At 32.6% G+C, this 16,356-nt stretch overlaps 2 protein-coding genes across 3 annotated transcripts; one reads left to right on the plus strand and one right to left on the minus strand.

Annotated features, from left to right (window-relative positions):
• Positions 1–1,122: 1,122 nt before the first annotated feature.
• Positions 1,123–7,238, minus strand: LOC132553700 (uncharacterized). Its single transcript, XM_060217970.1, has 6 exons — positions 7,063–7,238; positions 4,145–4,362; positions 3,448–3,653; positions 2,895–2,992; positions 2,229–2,352; positions 1,123–1,792 (listed from the first exon to the last, which is right to left on the minus strand). The coding sequence occupies exons 1-6, from the start codon at positions 7,236–7,238 to the stop codon at positions 1,730–1,732; spliced, it is 885 nt and encodes a 294-aa protein (XP_060073953.1). The 3' UTR covers positions 1,123–1,729.
• Positions 6,666–15,360, plus strand: LOC132553686 (protein rolling stone-like). 2 transcript variants are annotated; one of them, XM_060217949.1, is made up of 5 exons: positions 6,666–6,726; positions 11,651–11,890; positions 12,960–13,170; positions 13,699–13,815; positions 14,395–15,360. In XM_060217949.1, the coding sequence occupies exons 2-5, from the start codon at positions 11,678–11,680 to the stop codon at positions 14,763–14,765; spliced, it is 912 nt and encodes a 303-aa protein (XP_060073932.1). In that variant the 5' UTR covers positions 6,666–6,726; positions 11,651–11,677; the 3' UTR covers positions 14,766–15,360. The 2 variants fall into 2 exon arrangements, with proteins under 2 accessions (XP_060073932.1, XP_060073940.1); XM_060217957.1 differs by lacking the exon at positions 6,666–6,726 and adding an exon at positions 10,664–10,719.
• Positions 15,361–16,356: the final 996 nt, after the last annotated feature.

The following is a 16,356-nucleotide window of genomic DNA, read 5'->3' on the forward strand; positions in this document are numbered from 1 at the left end:
GTGATGGATAATTGTGGATTCCATCACCATAGACAGGGAGAGCGCATTTTAAGAAATATGATGAAAGAATATGGCGTGTCCCTGGTTTTTCAGCCGCCTTATTCCCCGGAATACAGCGTAACTGAATATGTATTCAATGTCATGAGACAGAGGCTTCGGGCAAATACCCGACTTGTGTCAGAATTTCTGGAACTTGCAGTAGTAAATGCTCTAGATATTCCGCCCAAGCAACTTCAAAGTTTTTTCACATGTTGCGGATATGTATAATTTTCGATGGAAAGATAAAAAATAAAATAAAAAATATATGGGACCACAGAATTCCTTTATTTTTTAATGCAGTATGAATTATCGGTATATATCAGGAGGTCCCAGGTAATTCGTAATTCTTTGTTACATATAATAGAGCTTGGGCTTAAACCGAAATATTTTGAGCCAACCCTCCCCCCCCCCTTTCAAAAAAAAAAATAAATAAATAAATAAAACTAGTACAAAATGACTATATGACTATATTCACTGTTAAGATGTTATGAATTCTCCGGTCCCAGTGATCTAACCAGTTGATATATATTTTGTACGTAAATTAGTTTAGTACGGAGTAACTTTCGTTTTCTCGTTGTACCATCGATGGAAAAGCAAGGTATCATTGGGTGTAGAACGAAAAAAATGGGACAACCCAATTAGGTCTGATCTGAAGCCACCTGTGACTTGGACTCTTCCAATTAACCTCTCGCGACAGTCGAGTGTTTGTAAAATGCCGATGTCTGCACAGTATTTTTTCACCTGGCTCCACCCACAATCGATCTAGACTTGGCTCTGCCAATCAGAGAGCTTGTTGCATAAATTTAAGGAATTCGATTGGTGAAGTACTTCAGTACAATACTATCAATACTTTGTTCAGTACTACAGTACTTGAAACGTTCACACCTTCCCTTCATCGGTAGTAAGTCTAAGGTGATGTGTTAGCCCCTGGGCTTTTTTGTCCTGTTTTAAATCCATTTCCTGACTTTGAGTCCAAGATAATGTATTAGCCCCTGGGCTTATTACAGGAGAGACATGTTACAATATCTACATTAATGGTATGGAATTACACCTAAACATTATTTCCCATAATGTTCCTGTACATGTAGTATTAAAAGTTTCCTTCATCAATCATATTAGTATTTGCACAACAACCTTTTTTAGACTTTGAACATCATACAATGTACATCCTGTATTGAGATATAGGTTTTTATATGTGTTATAATTGAACCAAGCAACTTTATATACTACATTACTTGTAACATCAGTTTGTCGTAAAGCAAATCAACAAATCACTGAACAATTCAACAGTAAAAAAATGTATCTTTACAACCAGTGTGTATATTGGAAAAAAATGTGTGCATTTAACTTCTATAACTTAACGACATCAACAAGATCGCAGGCTTTATCACAATCTAGGATATATACTATATTATGCAACCATTTCATTGGATAATCTAAAGTCTGGTGTATAGTCTATAAAGAATAGCGATTGGATAGATTCTTTTTCGCCGTCTATTTCATGACTCATTTCATGAGTATGAAGTTCCCTGCATTTCCAGTATCACATATCTTTGGGGGCCAGTAGTGTCTTACGTTTCCTGTCCCCTCCATCAGTAGAACTTTTCCTGTGTTCACAGTATCACAATTCTTTGACTATTTCTTTCCTCAATTAACATATATTTCCATACTTTGACATCATCTGGAATTATCAAATACTGTCATAACCATCTTTTTCCTCAGTTTTACAACAGCAGGTGAAAAGAAATCCATCCTGTGGGAAGATACAAAACTCTGATCAAATTTTCACTTTATAGAACTAGTCAGTACATGTATACATAAAGACAGATTTTTAAACCATTATTGATGTTGCCTCCATTTCTAAAACAATCAAATTCCTAACAGAGAATAAAAGATTATCAAAACATCATTTCCTGTGTCAGGAATATACATAATTATTGAGACAGTCAAAAACTGAATGGAAAAGAAATAAAGTTCATCATCTAATCTATTCCTGATTCCATATTTCACTACTATCTTTGAATTGTTCCATCCAAGTGTTGGCATCAGTAAATTACTACAATGTACAATAAAGGTATAGGACTAAACATGTTGGGTCTGGTATTAGTAGTAATGATTGTCTCCCTTGAAAAAACACAATCCACACCCGTTCCCTTTGAATGAATTAAATCTATTTGTTGTAAACTTACAGCAATAAGAACTGGAAGCTGTGTCCAGAACTCTGACTGTGGTAGAAGGTCCTTTCCGTGGAATCCTCGTAATAGATTTATGAGGATGCCACAAGAAAAATACACAGCCAGGGATACAAAAAATCTACAAATCAATGAGAGTACAATTGTATATGTCTGATCAGCCAACCACAAGATTCCAACAAAGGGCCATAACTCAATAATTGTGATGGGACTGGTGAAATTTAGTAGACAACACTCCATTGTTATCACCTAAACCAATGACATTACTAGAATGAGTGATAAGAGGACAGTCAAACAAAAATGGCTTAGATAGCTGTGCTTTACATCCACTTACAGTAATCTAACCACTTACAGTAATATAACCACTAACAGTACAGATTTATATATAAACCTATATCTAAGTACATGTTTACAATAAGTACACATTGAACTGTCTCCCAAATCAGATACTGTACTTGATGTCTGCAAATTTGCTTACAAGGAAGTTTTTGTTTCCTCCACATCTAACTGCTATATATATATAGAAACAACCTCAAATATTCAGCAATACTTGAATCAGTCATGAATCTGGAATGATTTACCACAGAAGTATGATGTATGTCACTAAAACACATGCTATTTTTATACTTGGTGGAGAGATCTCCAACACAGCTTTATACTTACATGATGATAAGCACTGTTCCAGCAGACAAGGTCTCGGAAATGGCAGTGGCTGGAGTGATGCTGATACAGGCACCGGCATACTCAACTGTTACCTGCAGCTGTAAAAAAACAATGTTCATTACATGGACAGAAGGTTAGAACATATTTATATGCTTTAACTAAATACCATAGTTTAGATTATTTTTATGGATGAACATTGAAGCACCTTACATAGCACTTCATACTCCTTTGATCCTTCATAATAAAGATGATTGAAAATAGCATCAGTGACCCCAGAGTGTCTAAGATTGTGAACCTTGAGTAACTGGTTGTGAACCAACAGTGTTAAGGGTAGTAAACTTTGAGTGTCTAGGATTGTGAACCTTGAGTATCTCATTGTGAACCAACAGTGTGTTAAGGGTAGTAAACTTTGAGTGTCTAGGGAAACAAATCATGTGTATCTAGGTACTTAACACATGCAGTTGAAACTTATGTGTTACAGGAACTATCAGTGTCAGTGTGCTGTTTTGTGTCTATGAAATATTTCTATGTTAAAATCATTATCATTATTCACCTGACATCTTTCTTTGTCAAATTTCACTAGTTTCAGGGCATTCTGTGGAACAGATGTTGTTTCTCTGCCTTCATAAGGAACCCAGTATTGCATCCTGTTACATTCAAAGTTGATGTCTGCAGACAACTGACACCAGGTGCCATTTGATTTCGTGTAGTTACTTCCCTTAGTAAAACGTGCTAGAAATCCACCATTGAGAGAGGTATCTGTCAAAAGACTTCTCATTAAAGGAGTAAAAATATCGTGTTTCAATTTTGTTGCACAACAAATGATATTCTAAACAAAAACTGAGTTGAAATTATCAGTGATCAGAAAACATGTATTAAGGAAGCAGCTTTTAAAATCCTTTTAAAAGGTATGTGAAATTTTATTTGGAAACTAAGACATACATTTTTGTCAGGGTTTTGTTTTAGTAGTGATATCACAGTATTCCAATTACCCTGGTATCAACATAATGGTAATCACACCTTGCCTATCATTAAAAGCAAGTGTGCAGATTCTTTGCAAGAATATGCAAATGTAATTCTCTAATTGTTATGAAGAAGATTCTAATTTATATCAGTATACATTTCTCCTTTTTTTGCACACACTATGCTCCAATATAGCGGCTACAATTTATATTGCATTGAATGATTTGAATGCATGCAGAAGTCTTTCTTTTTTTTCGTTTTCTTAATTCAATATAAATCAAGCTAACCTGTGACACTGAATGGGTTTGCCACATAGCCTCCTTGCACAAGCTTGGTAGTGTCATTTTTACCAGTTGCGTTGAACGTTTCTACACACATACTACCGCTGCTACAGTTGGGTAACATTTGACAGAACGCCATGGTATAGGTACAGTTGGAGAGGCTGCCAGCCGAACCATCAACACTCCCCACACAGTTCTTGCTTTTCTCTGTGAACGTCCATGATCTGTAAACATTTATCATAAACAGAAAATCAATTATTTTTTCAATTTAATTAATTTAATTAAATCAAACTGTGTCACTTTCCCATCAAAACATTTTTACATACAACTCCATCTTAAATTACATAAACATGTACAGTTTTCAAATTTCTGATGAGACTTTATTTTACCAATAATGTGTAACAAATTACGTCGGCTTTCATTACATAACCACACTGTTACCAGTGTAACACCTTACAGTACCACTATTTTCTGAACATTTCAATTGTGATGCCTTATAGCTTGCATGGAATTATAGGCATTTGGATGCCACCAATATAAAAATAATAATCAATTGAGAATATCACCAATTTAGATTCTGTATCAGTCTACACAGTTTCTAGAATTCCTTCAAAAATATCTCGTCAAGTATGATTATCAAAATCTTACAATCATTTCCATTAGATGGGAGATAAATTAGGAGAGTTTTACAATATGCTCAGTTAACTGAAACTTGTGTCATAATCTTATATGAACTGGAAGATCCTTACTCTATACTCCAGTTGACCTAGATAGAAACACGTAACATACAACTAAGGGTCTTTTGCAGTAGCTGTATGTATATAATGCATGCATGAAAATTAGATAATTAAATTAAATCAGAAATGAATGATGATCGAGGAAGTGATCAATAGCTATACTACAGGTATGTACGGATGTTCTGTCAGAACTCTGCATGTTGTTAGTGGAACGTACCCGATAACTAACAAGATTCAGGTAGCCTAAGGCTAAGTATGTTACTGAGCTATACCTACATACTAAAACCCTGTTTAGAGTGGGCGACATAACAGCTTGTCTACCTGGTCACTGTCAAAGACACAGACAAATACTGCACATGTATCAATATATATATAATGAGGATGCAGTAACCATAGTGACAGCTGTATTACTTGCTTTTCCGTGAATTCAAACATGTGACCAGGAACTTGCTGGTTTGTTTAACAGGAAGAACTACAATGATACAAGTGTGAGGAAACTTCTAAGGTTGAACAACTGGTGAGGATGATCATTCACTTAATGTTAAAGGTAGGTAACGTTTTGTGCTGCATTCATGGATTACAAATATTTCAGTTATATTTGGATGACGACAAAAACATTTCATCAGTAACATATTAAGACCCAGGACAATTTGTACTTGAATAAAAAAAAAAATTTATGAACTTTTTTTCTTTCTTTTTTTTTAATTGGGGCAAAATGTTAATATATATGTATTTATTAATATATAATACGAGCATTTAACTATACACTGATTTAAAGGAACAAATTGGTCTAAACAATATCCAGACAGGCCCATCCTATACCAAAACAAAATATAGTTTTGTGTCAAAATGTCAGTCATATTATGTCCAATTGAATCATCACTGAGAATTCTCATTACTCATGTTACGATAATAATGTGATAACAAAGAATACAACTTCATAAAGTGTAACTTAAATGTCCAGTTTTAATGCTGTTCAAGAAAAACAGAATATTGAATCATATGGTAATAAATTGACGGATAGCTGCTATTTAGGAATCAGTATATCATGTCATACTTATACAATTAACCTTAACCAAATGTAAAAGAGCTAGATTAGCCATGCAAACCAGACAGACAGCTCATTGATTAGTCTTCACTGTTAATTAGTCACCTCAGAACAAAGAAAAGTTCCAAGGAACGAATAGATGGCAAAAAGGGCAACGCCATAACACATCTTGCTAAATTTTTTGTAGACCTATAAAAAGGTGTTGTAACAAGATACTAGCTGATTTTCGAGTCATAATGTCGAAAACAAAGCAATAGAAAAGTCCAATCAATGATTGACATCAAGAGATATATTAATTGAAAACTGATTGTAGATCACAGCAGTCCAGACATGGGATACAGTAGACAGATAGATAAATCTATACCATAATATATTGAGGAAATTTTAGGAGGGTAAATAATTAAATTGACACATTAAAATTCAACCCTGTTATATCAGTGGTGTACAATGTTTATTATGTTTCCTTGTTATACATACATCTTTTTTTTATTCTCGCTCATTAAAAAAAATCAGTTAGATTTGATTTCTCAGTATTAAATGTCAATTTAATAAGATTGTATAATACGTCTTGTTTTAAAATTTTCGCTGAGTACAAGTTTAAATATATATATATAAATTTATTGAAACGATCAGCCAGAGCCATTCTACACAAACTATTGGATGGGAGATAACTCGTACGAATGTCTCATCCCACGTGACCGTAGAAACCCGTTCTGTCAACAAATTCCGTTTCTCTAGTTGGAGGTTGAGTGACCTCAATACTTCAGGCATTTTGCGTTGAAAGGGACCACCGTAAACAATATGTAAGTCAGAGAACGTTTATTTACAGTTTACGATTTATGAATACTCTAATTAGTACATGTCTGAAAGGACAGGCGACGTTTCCGTCAGCTGTAGCATTTTAACCTAGGCTTAAAAGCCTGTACGGAAGACATTTTTTGTTTGTCAACATGTCGATTTGCAATACGATTTTGACATCGTTAAACATGCTGAGTAGAATAAGCCTATACAGTTATATCCGTTTCAGAAAAGACTGAGGCTGCAAATTCATAATTACACTAACAAAATACTTATATAACTCTTACAAATATATTTCCGCAAAACTAGAAAAGGGCACGTCGAGTAATAGGAACATTTACCCTTTCGTAATGTTCTCGATATCGAACTCCATAGCAGGAGGTTGGCACGAATCGGTGGCTGTAAAGTGTTTAACATCATCACATGTCGTGGTTGCAATAAGTCCGGAGCCCCAGACGCACAGAATCATGACTGACCATGCTTCTAAATGTGTCGATCGCTTGGCTCTGGCAGCCATTTTCAGGAGTTACTGTCATGTGTGTCGAGTCTCGTGACCGGTAAAAGCGGGAGTGTTTAAATAGGTTGGGCACGATCCCCGCACATGGGTAATTGTCCTGCATTTCGGTGATAGTTACTACCGCTGATTAATAATTAGTCAATGAAATGCAGGATCATTTGAAATGGAAACGCATACCAAAGTGTTTGTTTCAGATGATGTCTTCAATGTTCACATGCCAAGTTCTTTCAACATTCGCAACAAAAAAATGCATTTTAACATGACCCAATGTAGCCAAGGTGAAACTTTATCAACAGAAAAATTATTCATTTTTGTTATCTAACTATATGCCAGGATAACTTATATAACCGACTTTGTTCTCTATTGACTACAGCATACAGTATTTATGTCATATAGTTGAGCAGGAATTTACATATGTTCTAAATTTTGCCACACAATAAGCAATGGCAGAGACGTATATATACGTCTCTGGCAATGGAGACAATAAAATTTGTGATTTATACAAAAAATGATACACTTTTTCTTTGGATGTAAAAATGTAAATGTACAATAGTGCATTGGTTATAAAATGTCATAGAAAGTGTTGTCAATTTTGTTAAACTTATTAGTAAAAATGGATTGCTTTCAAGTCTGCTATTGCCTAAACAATATAATCCTTACAGTATTTGTATGTTTGTTTGGAAAGAGATTTGAATATGGTCCAGAAGATTTTGTTGATTTGTAGCAGATAAAACGAGCATAAATTATCATGTAATTTAAACCTTTACTTGTCACATGCACAATGATCATGACAATAACCTGACCACAATTCACACAAAATATTTCCAGTACCAGTTCTACTGTAAAGCTCTGCATACCCTAATATTTTGTGCTTAAACTTTTAAAGTAATTTCCAAAGAAGAAATGAAATGTTAAAATATTAAAATTTCTCACCTATATATTAACTGTATCAGATTATTTGTTAAAATTTTTCACCTACTTAATGTTGATTTAATTTTTCCTACATGTTACTGGAAACAATTTTTTTTTTCGGCCATTTAGATAGCATTTAAAACTGTCTGAACTATTTATTTGATGTAGCTGTTTATTTACAATGGTGTTTAATTCACAAGCAAAAATATTATTTAAAGACGAGGATTAACCTTGACCTAAGATTAAATGTTTACACACTAGATAACACTTCAATTGGCTATTGGCCATATTAATACTTTATACCCTTGGTTAATTAAAATATTTTTCAAAGGTTTGTCAACTCTACAAATGACCATCATATTATCTTAATGAGACAAATGTGCAGTGAACAAATTCTAACAAATTGCAATATTGTATTTATAGATGACATATATGTGGTGTGTAGTCTGTACATGTGTTTAATAGTTGTTCAAAACCTCCAGTATGTGTTAGTATATTTTAAATGACAATATTTTCATTCGAAGTTAATGTCATTGTGTATAAACATGGACATAAAGCTGAGCGACATAAAACTAGCTGGTACACACATATTCATAACAAATATATTCTTACAAAGTTGGATCCTTGTCAACAAAAAGATGACGCAAACATATGGCCGTTCATTAATGTTTACTGATTTCAAGGGTAATATACACAGAGGAGTTGTCCTAACCGTATGTATTTTTCTGCCGATCATGGCTATGATGTTGTTAGATCCATTACATTTAACTGATGAAGAGAGTTATCATTTATTTAATTCTTTACCTAGATAATCTGTAGCTATATAATTATTGGTTTCAATATGTTTATCCTATATGTGTATTGTCTGATAAAGCTTTATAGTTGTTAGTTTAGTATTTTATTGTTATCAAATCCTATTTACCCTTTTATGGTCATTTACGGTACTGGTAAAGATAGGTATATTATAAATTTAGCCATAACTTTCAGTTACATGTATATATTTGTTGGTTTAGTATTTTATTATTATCAAATCCTATTTACCCTTTTATGGTCATTTACGGTATTGGTGAAGATAGGTATATTATAAATTAACTTTCTGTTACATGTATATATTTGTTGGTTTAGTATTTTATTGTTATCAAATCCTATTTACCTTTTTATGGTCATTTACGGTACTGGTAAAGATAGGTATATTATAAATTTAGCCATAACTTTCAGTTACAAGTATATATTTGTTGGTTTAGTATTTTATTGTTATCAAATCCTATTTACCCTTTTATGGTCATTTACGGTATTGGTGAAGATAGGTATATTATAAATTTAGCCTTAACTTTCTGTTACATGTATATACAAGTATATATTATGTTGGTTGGTAAAGATATATATTATAAATTTAGCCATAACTTTCAGTTACATGTATATATTTGTTGGTTCAGTAAGTTATTATTATCAAATCCAATTTACCCTTTTATGGTCATTTACGGTAATGGTAAAGATAGGTATATTATAAATTTAGCCATAACTTTCAGTTACATGTATATATTTGTTGGTTTAGTATTTTATTATTATCAAATCCAATTTACCCTTTTATGGTCATTTACGGTATTGGTGAAGATAGGTATATTATAAATTTAGCCTTAACTTTCTGTTACATGTATATATTTGTTGGTTTAGTATTTTATTGTTATCAAATCCTATTTACCCTTTTATGGTCATTTACGGTATTGGTGAAGATAGGTATATCATAAATTTAGCCTTAACTTTCTGTTACATGTATATATTTGTTGGTTTAGTATTTTATTATTATCAAATCCTATTTACCTTTTTATGGTCATTTACGGTATTGGTGAAGATAGGTATATTATAAATTTAGCCTTAACTTTCTGTTACATGTATATATTTGTTGGTTTAGTATTTTATTATTATCAAATCCTATTTACCCTTTTATGGTCATTTACGGTATTGGTGAAGATAGGTATATTAAAAATTAACTTTCTGTTACATGTATATATTTGTTGGTTTAGTATTTTATTGTTATCAAATCCTATTTACCTTTTTATGGTCATTTACGGTATTGGTGAAGATAGGTATATTATAAATTAACATTCTGTTATATGTATATATTTTTTGGTTTAGTATTTTATTGTTATCAAATCCTATTTGCCCTGAAGGGTTATATACATATAATACATTATATTGTTGAATAGATATGATATTATACATTGAACCTAACTACGTAGCTAATGGCTTTGATACATTTTAGAAATAGTATATTGTGTTGTTGTAGTTATTGTATCCACACTAAGTCTATACTGGATTGGATGGCTACATATTGACTGTTGTGACGATTTCCTGTATTGAACCACCTGATCTTTGTACCATGATTCATGTGCATGTCCTTATGCTATCAACTTATCATGTACACTTAATTACATCCTTTGTGGAAATGTTAGTGATGTCACTGGGCTTTCACAACACGTTACTTTACATAAATACCAGTCCATGTCTGTGGGTCATACATGTGCTTTTTACACAGCATTATTCACTTCAGGGAATTCATTAAAAGCAGGTCTGTATAATCTATATATAGTAAGATTCCATCACCCTCACATATATGATTGCATAATTGAAGCAGAATAAGACAAATAAGGAAAAATTGATGTTTGAAAAGGAAGATCAAACTGTGTTATAACAGTAGTGTATTTTTGTACTGGAACATAAATATCTGCACTGTATGACTTGGAAGGTATGATCTGTGTGTTATAAGATTTGACATATATTACTGTATGAATTTAAATAAGGAATCCTTTTAGACTGATGTGACTGATATTTTACTCTCTCTCTTTTTATAGTCTACTCCTAAAATACATCGTGGGCTAGCTATTTCATATACTGGTAAATCATTGGGCAAAAGAACATTAATCATCACATCTGTTATTGGAAGACAGAGCTATTTGAAATTTTAGAATGAATCAAATTACTTTTTAATTCTTTTAATTCTGAATATCTATAAGTGTAACATACACCCAAACCAGCAAGAAGTTGGGGTGGGGGGGGGGGGGGGGGGGGGGGGATGAGAATTCATGAAGTTGAATATTGTCAGATTGCTATTCTGCACAAACCTTTACGCTTGCTTTAGTTAATTACATGACAGTAGTTAATTTTAGAATCATAAAATCCAATTAGCTGTGTCTATAGATTGTCCTTTGATACAGATGTTGTATTATTTGGTATAGATATCTTGTTATTGGGTCTGTAGACTGCACATACTTAAAAATACACATTGCAGGTTGAATGTCAAACACTTGTTAACTACTTGAAAGATGTTTTTATCATTCCTCTACATTAATTCTTGAAAAATCTGAAAGGTTGGCAGTTATAGACGTACAGCTATTGAATCACCTGTAAGGATTAAACCAGTATACCTAGCACACAATTCAATTCGAATTTTCATTTATATTTCATGAACAGTTAGAATTCTGCTGTTGTTTATGTTGCAGGTGGTTCGCCTAGCCATAAGTCTAGTGATGTTTAAGATTACAGCCAAGTTTGTAGACGCTACCAATGGTGGTATGCGGATGGCTCATCGCGCTCTAACAACCTATACTCGCTATGCCTACTACTCACTTACTGACAAGAAAGGTAGACCATCTGGAAAGAGTGGCATCCGCTCCTCAGAACTTTATGAACCTCGCTATGGATTGGACCATGCTTGCCCGGAAGATTTTGTACTGTCACAGGTAACTTCTTACAAAACATATGCTAACAATTTCATATTGAATTTGCATTTTAGTGAGTCATCAGAGCAATCCATAGACATGTTGTGACCCTTCAGATTTGTAATTTGACTTCTAAAATTATGCAGTGTCAAAAGCTAATTGCATGGTCATTATCTACATATAAATATGACAGCATTATAATTATTTTGGGGTCGATCTGACTCAATCAGAACCAGTAAAAGAGGCTGTTCATAGGCTTTACTTGTTGTCAATAACAAATATAAATCATTCGAGAGATTTTGCTGGAATTTGGTGTAAGACTGATAACAGTTCTACAAGATTGCCAAAATTGCTGGTTTTAGCTAACCTTCAGATCTGGTTCCTCAAAGGTTAGAGCAATTAATTTCAGATCCTTGCCACTGAAAAATCAAGGTGGTTAAAGGCATTTTTAATACTACAAAGATATCTTCATTCAGGATTGCTCAGGTAGGGTCACACCATATGGGGACTTTTGAAACAGTCACCCTTTTAGAATTACAACTGGTTACTGAACTATTTTATATATGGTTATTTTGGTATTCGTTGAATCATAGGTATGTCTCAGGATTTGTATACCTTATCATATTTAAAGTTACCTGTAGTACAACACATGTGACTGATCAGACTGGTACGGGCCTCTTGGTCTGTTTAAAGTGTATGATATTTGTCTTCTGAAAAAGCACAAGGGGAGCTAATACATAACTTCTCACTCAAAGTCAGGGGATAGACTTATTACAGGACAAGGTGATGATATCTACAACATTTTAGTTGTACTCAATATTGCAAGTTTAGTAATTTTTTACTATAAGATGTGGCAATAGTTTCATCTTACTTGAGTACATAGATTCATGAAAAGCTCTGAATACTAAATATAGAATAGGGTTAGATTCACACATATTTGCACATGAAGATAATGAAAAGTACTGTATAAAAAAAATCGTTGTTATTTAAGTCAACTTTTAAACTCCCCAATATCACTATACATTTTAACAGGTGCTTCTATTTCTGATATGCCTAAATGGTGTTTAAATCGTCTTCTACTTGATTTCAGTGGAGTGACAATCCGGTGCCTTATGCAATATACAGGACTATTGTGGCCTTCTATTTTTCCATCATGGTGTTTTATACAGCCTTTGGGGGAAATCTTGGTTGGAAGATATTCATAATGTTGACTTACTGGTCTTTCTACATCTTGACCTTTTGTCAGATCCTCCGTGCAGTAAATGTGTGGCACTACATTGCTTTAAAGAAGGAAAAGAAAGGTAAGAAACACAAACAAAAGCAAAAACTAAATGTTCCCATCATTATATTGTCCTCAAAATATAAAGTAAATAAAAGGTAAGAACACCCGATAAACAGTAAATGTCTGACACTACATTGTCCTAAAGAAGGAGGAAAAAAGGTATGAACATGCGATAAACATTAATTGACACTGTTGCTTCAAAGACATGAGAACATGTGAAGTACAATTTTCAACACCTGGCATTTCATTGTCCTAAAGAAGGAAAAGAACTACAAACTATGAGCAGAAGTACTGGTCAACATCACTTATCAGAATAGAATGGAAATATGAATTTATTAATTTGGATTATAAGATTTACATAACAGAACAAAAAATAGCCACAAATTCCTCGGCAGCATTTTAAGGGAATTTGTGTATGGTGTGATCAATATATGTTATTAACAAAATAATATAATATTGAATAGAATGTGATAACAGTTGTACAGCTCAATTTCTTCACCAATATTTGTATTGACTCTTACTGAAAAGGGTTTGGGTTTCATTACAGATATTAATGCAGAACTGAAGAATGCACCACGAATCAAACTGCAATGGCTTCTACACATTATTTCTGCTGGCTCTGCTCAAATAGTTACCATTTTATTTTGGACCATAGCCTATGATGGTAAGTCATCAGAGCTGAAACACAATTAAAAAAAAAATTATAATATTCTCAGCATGAAATAACTTTGTGTTCAGTTGTTGATTGCACATTATAATAGAGTGTTATATTTGGTTTTATTATGAAAAATTGTTGTTCAATTCAGTACATAATTAATTTTCTTTACAATTTTGAAACAGAAAATGTTTTTTTGGTTTTAATTTCTAAGTTAAACTCTAATGGGTAAATATCTTTCAAACAAGGATCTGTCAGTGTGGAAAAATAGGTTTGAGGAAGTTTTATTTTGATGTGATTGCAAAAAACATTGAATACTAGGTGAGAAGTGTCTACTTGACCTGTTGTTTAGAGAACTTCTTATCAATATCTATTTATGTTTAGTATGTTGACATTTAATTACTATTAATTGATGTTCTAGTAATTACGCCAATTATTTACAATATGATACAACTGTCATTTTATATATAATTTACATAAGAGATATCAGTTATGGTTATAAGTCAGTAAATTTAGAAGCTTATGATATTGATCATTGCAAATATTAAATTGAAAATAATTTATATTAACTTTCAATTTCTTTTTCAGGTTCTGGATATACATTTATAAATCTCAATAGCCATGGTGTGAATGCTGTGTTTGTGTTAATTGACACACTAGTGACCAGGACACCCACCAGACTCCTACAATGTATTTACACTAGTGCTTTTGGCTGCATTTATAGCCTCTTTACCTTTGTGTATTTTCTAGCTGGCGGTACAAGTCATCATGGAAATCCCTACATTTACAAGCCTCTAAACTACGGAGAGAAACCTGGCACTGCATTAGCCTACATAGTAGTGATAGCTTCGTTAGTAGCCCCTCTATTACACAGCATGGTGTTTTTCTTGTACAGGTTTCGAGTCTTCATTCACAGATTTTTGCGGACCATGGATAAGCGCCAATCAATGTCAAATTGAAGCATAAATATTTGTAAATTTGTTATTTATTTTGAACTATTGTTTCTATTTTTTTCTTATCTTTACTGAAATGTACATATAGAAGAAACTTGATTTTGATTTCACTTTTTGTAAAATTATTTTTGTATGTTTAATATGGTGTACTTTGGTGCTTATTGGCGAGTGTTGGAATTATTCAATACTTAAAAGTCAGCCTTTTCTACATAAGTTGTGAATCTCTTTATTATTAACTGCGATAAATTAATACAAGGCATAGTAGAGTTTTATCACAGATTTTGAAAGACAGGTAAGCTCTTGGTAAAAACTACAGGAAACTGATCCATTTTTGAAGAAAGGGCATTGTAGTATATTAAATACACTTGACAACATTACCAATTTTAAATGCTTCTTGTACATTGGTGCAATACACATATTATTTTTGACCTTTCATTTTTCTTCTTTGAATGTGAGGGCACAATAACTCATTTTGTTGATGTAATATTATTCATAAATATATTAATGTCTTATGTTTGAATTTTTAGCATTTAGTCATTTTGTCTTCTGTTCCATAAAATGTGCTTATTAGAGAAGGTAATTGAAAAATCTCTATTAAAATTTACCCAGTTTTATCTTACACAAATATTTTTGTTGTAATCTCTGGCATTAATGCAAGAAATCTTCATGAAAAGAAAGAATTACAAATTTTACTCCATAGAACAACAGTCCTTACAGAAAGTCCTGTTTGAAGGACTTCCATCATTTTCCAGTATAACATGTGTCTGAACTGTATGTTGTCTGGAATGATCTTGTTCGTGGGGATTGGTAAATTTCAACTTCTGAAATATCAATTTATGTAGGAAACTTGTGGAAAAAAAATAAAAAAAATAGACACTGCAGGTTATCAAAATTGACAAGATACAGATGTTCTTTAACTGATATGATATACCGGTGTGATGGAAATGCTAGGACCAAATGTCAATGTTACTAAAGATATGGATCGAGATTAGATGGCTCAGTTAAAGAAGGTTTTACTGTATCCATGTATGCCATGATAGCTATATCAGTTTCAAACAAAATAACAATATCCTTAAAATTTGAATATTGTAACTGTCCCAAGATTTATTTGTTAACGATTACACTAGTGCATGATTTTGTAAGTCTACTTTATAATCCAGTGTTTTCCTATTTAGGCTTTCCAAATTCAGAAAAGCTCATTGAATGAACCTGCTCTGTCATCCTTTAGGAACCACTTGATGGCAAATTTTGTTTACTTGTGTAATCAAAATGTGAGACAACATTTATTCTAACATGATATATTGCCTTTATCTGTTTGTATATGTCATATTTTCCATAGAATGTACAGCAATTTATATACGTGTATATATACCCATGCCTTATAAGTTACCAGTATCAATTTTGATGCATTTTCTGCCATTATCAATGCAAGTGATATAAGTGGACTCGGGAGTCATTCTTTATTTGAGATTATTTAGCTAGTGAACTGCTGTGCTGCTCTTTGAAACAATCTTTTACATAATGTGTGTCCACTGTTTTGTGAATTATTTTTGTTGTTTATTTGCTGTATAATGTATGTGGATGTAATCAGTTACTA

Source organism: Ylistrum balloti, unplaced genomic scaffold, assembly GCF_031769215.1.
Source record: "Ylistrum balloti isolate Yb309-2 unplaced genomic scaffold, AGI_CSIRO_Ybal_v1 Utg369640, whole genome shotgun sequence".
NCBI classification, from domain to species: domain Eukaryota; kingdom Metazoa; phylum Mollusca; class Bivalvia; order Pectinida; family Pectinidae; genus Ylistrum; species Ylistrum balloti.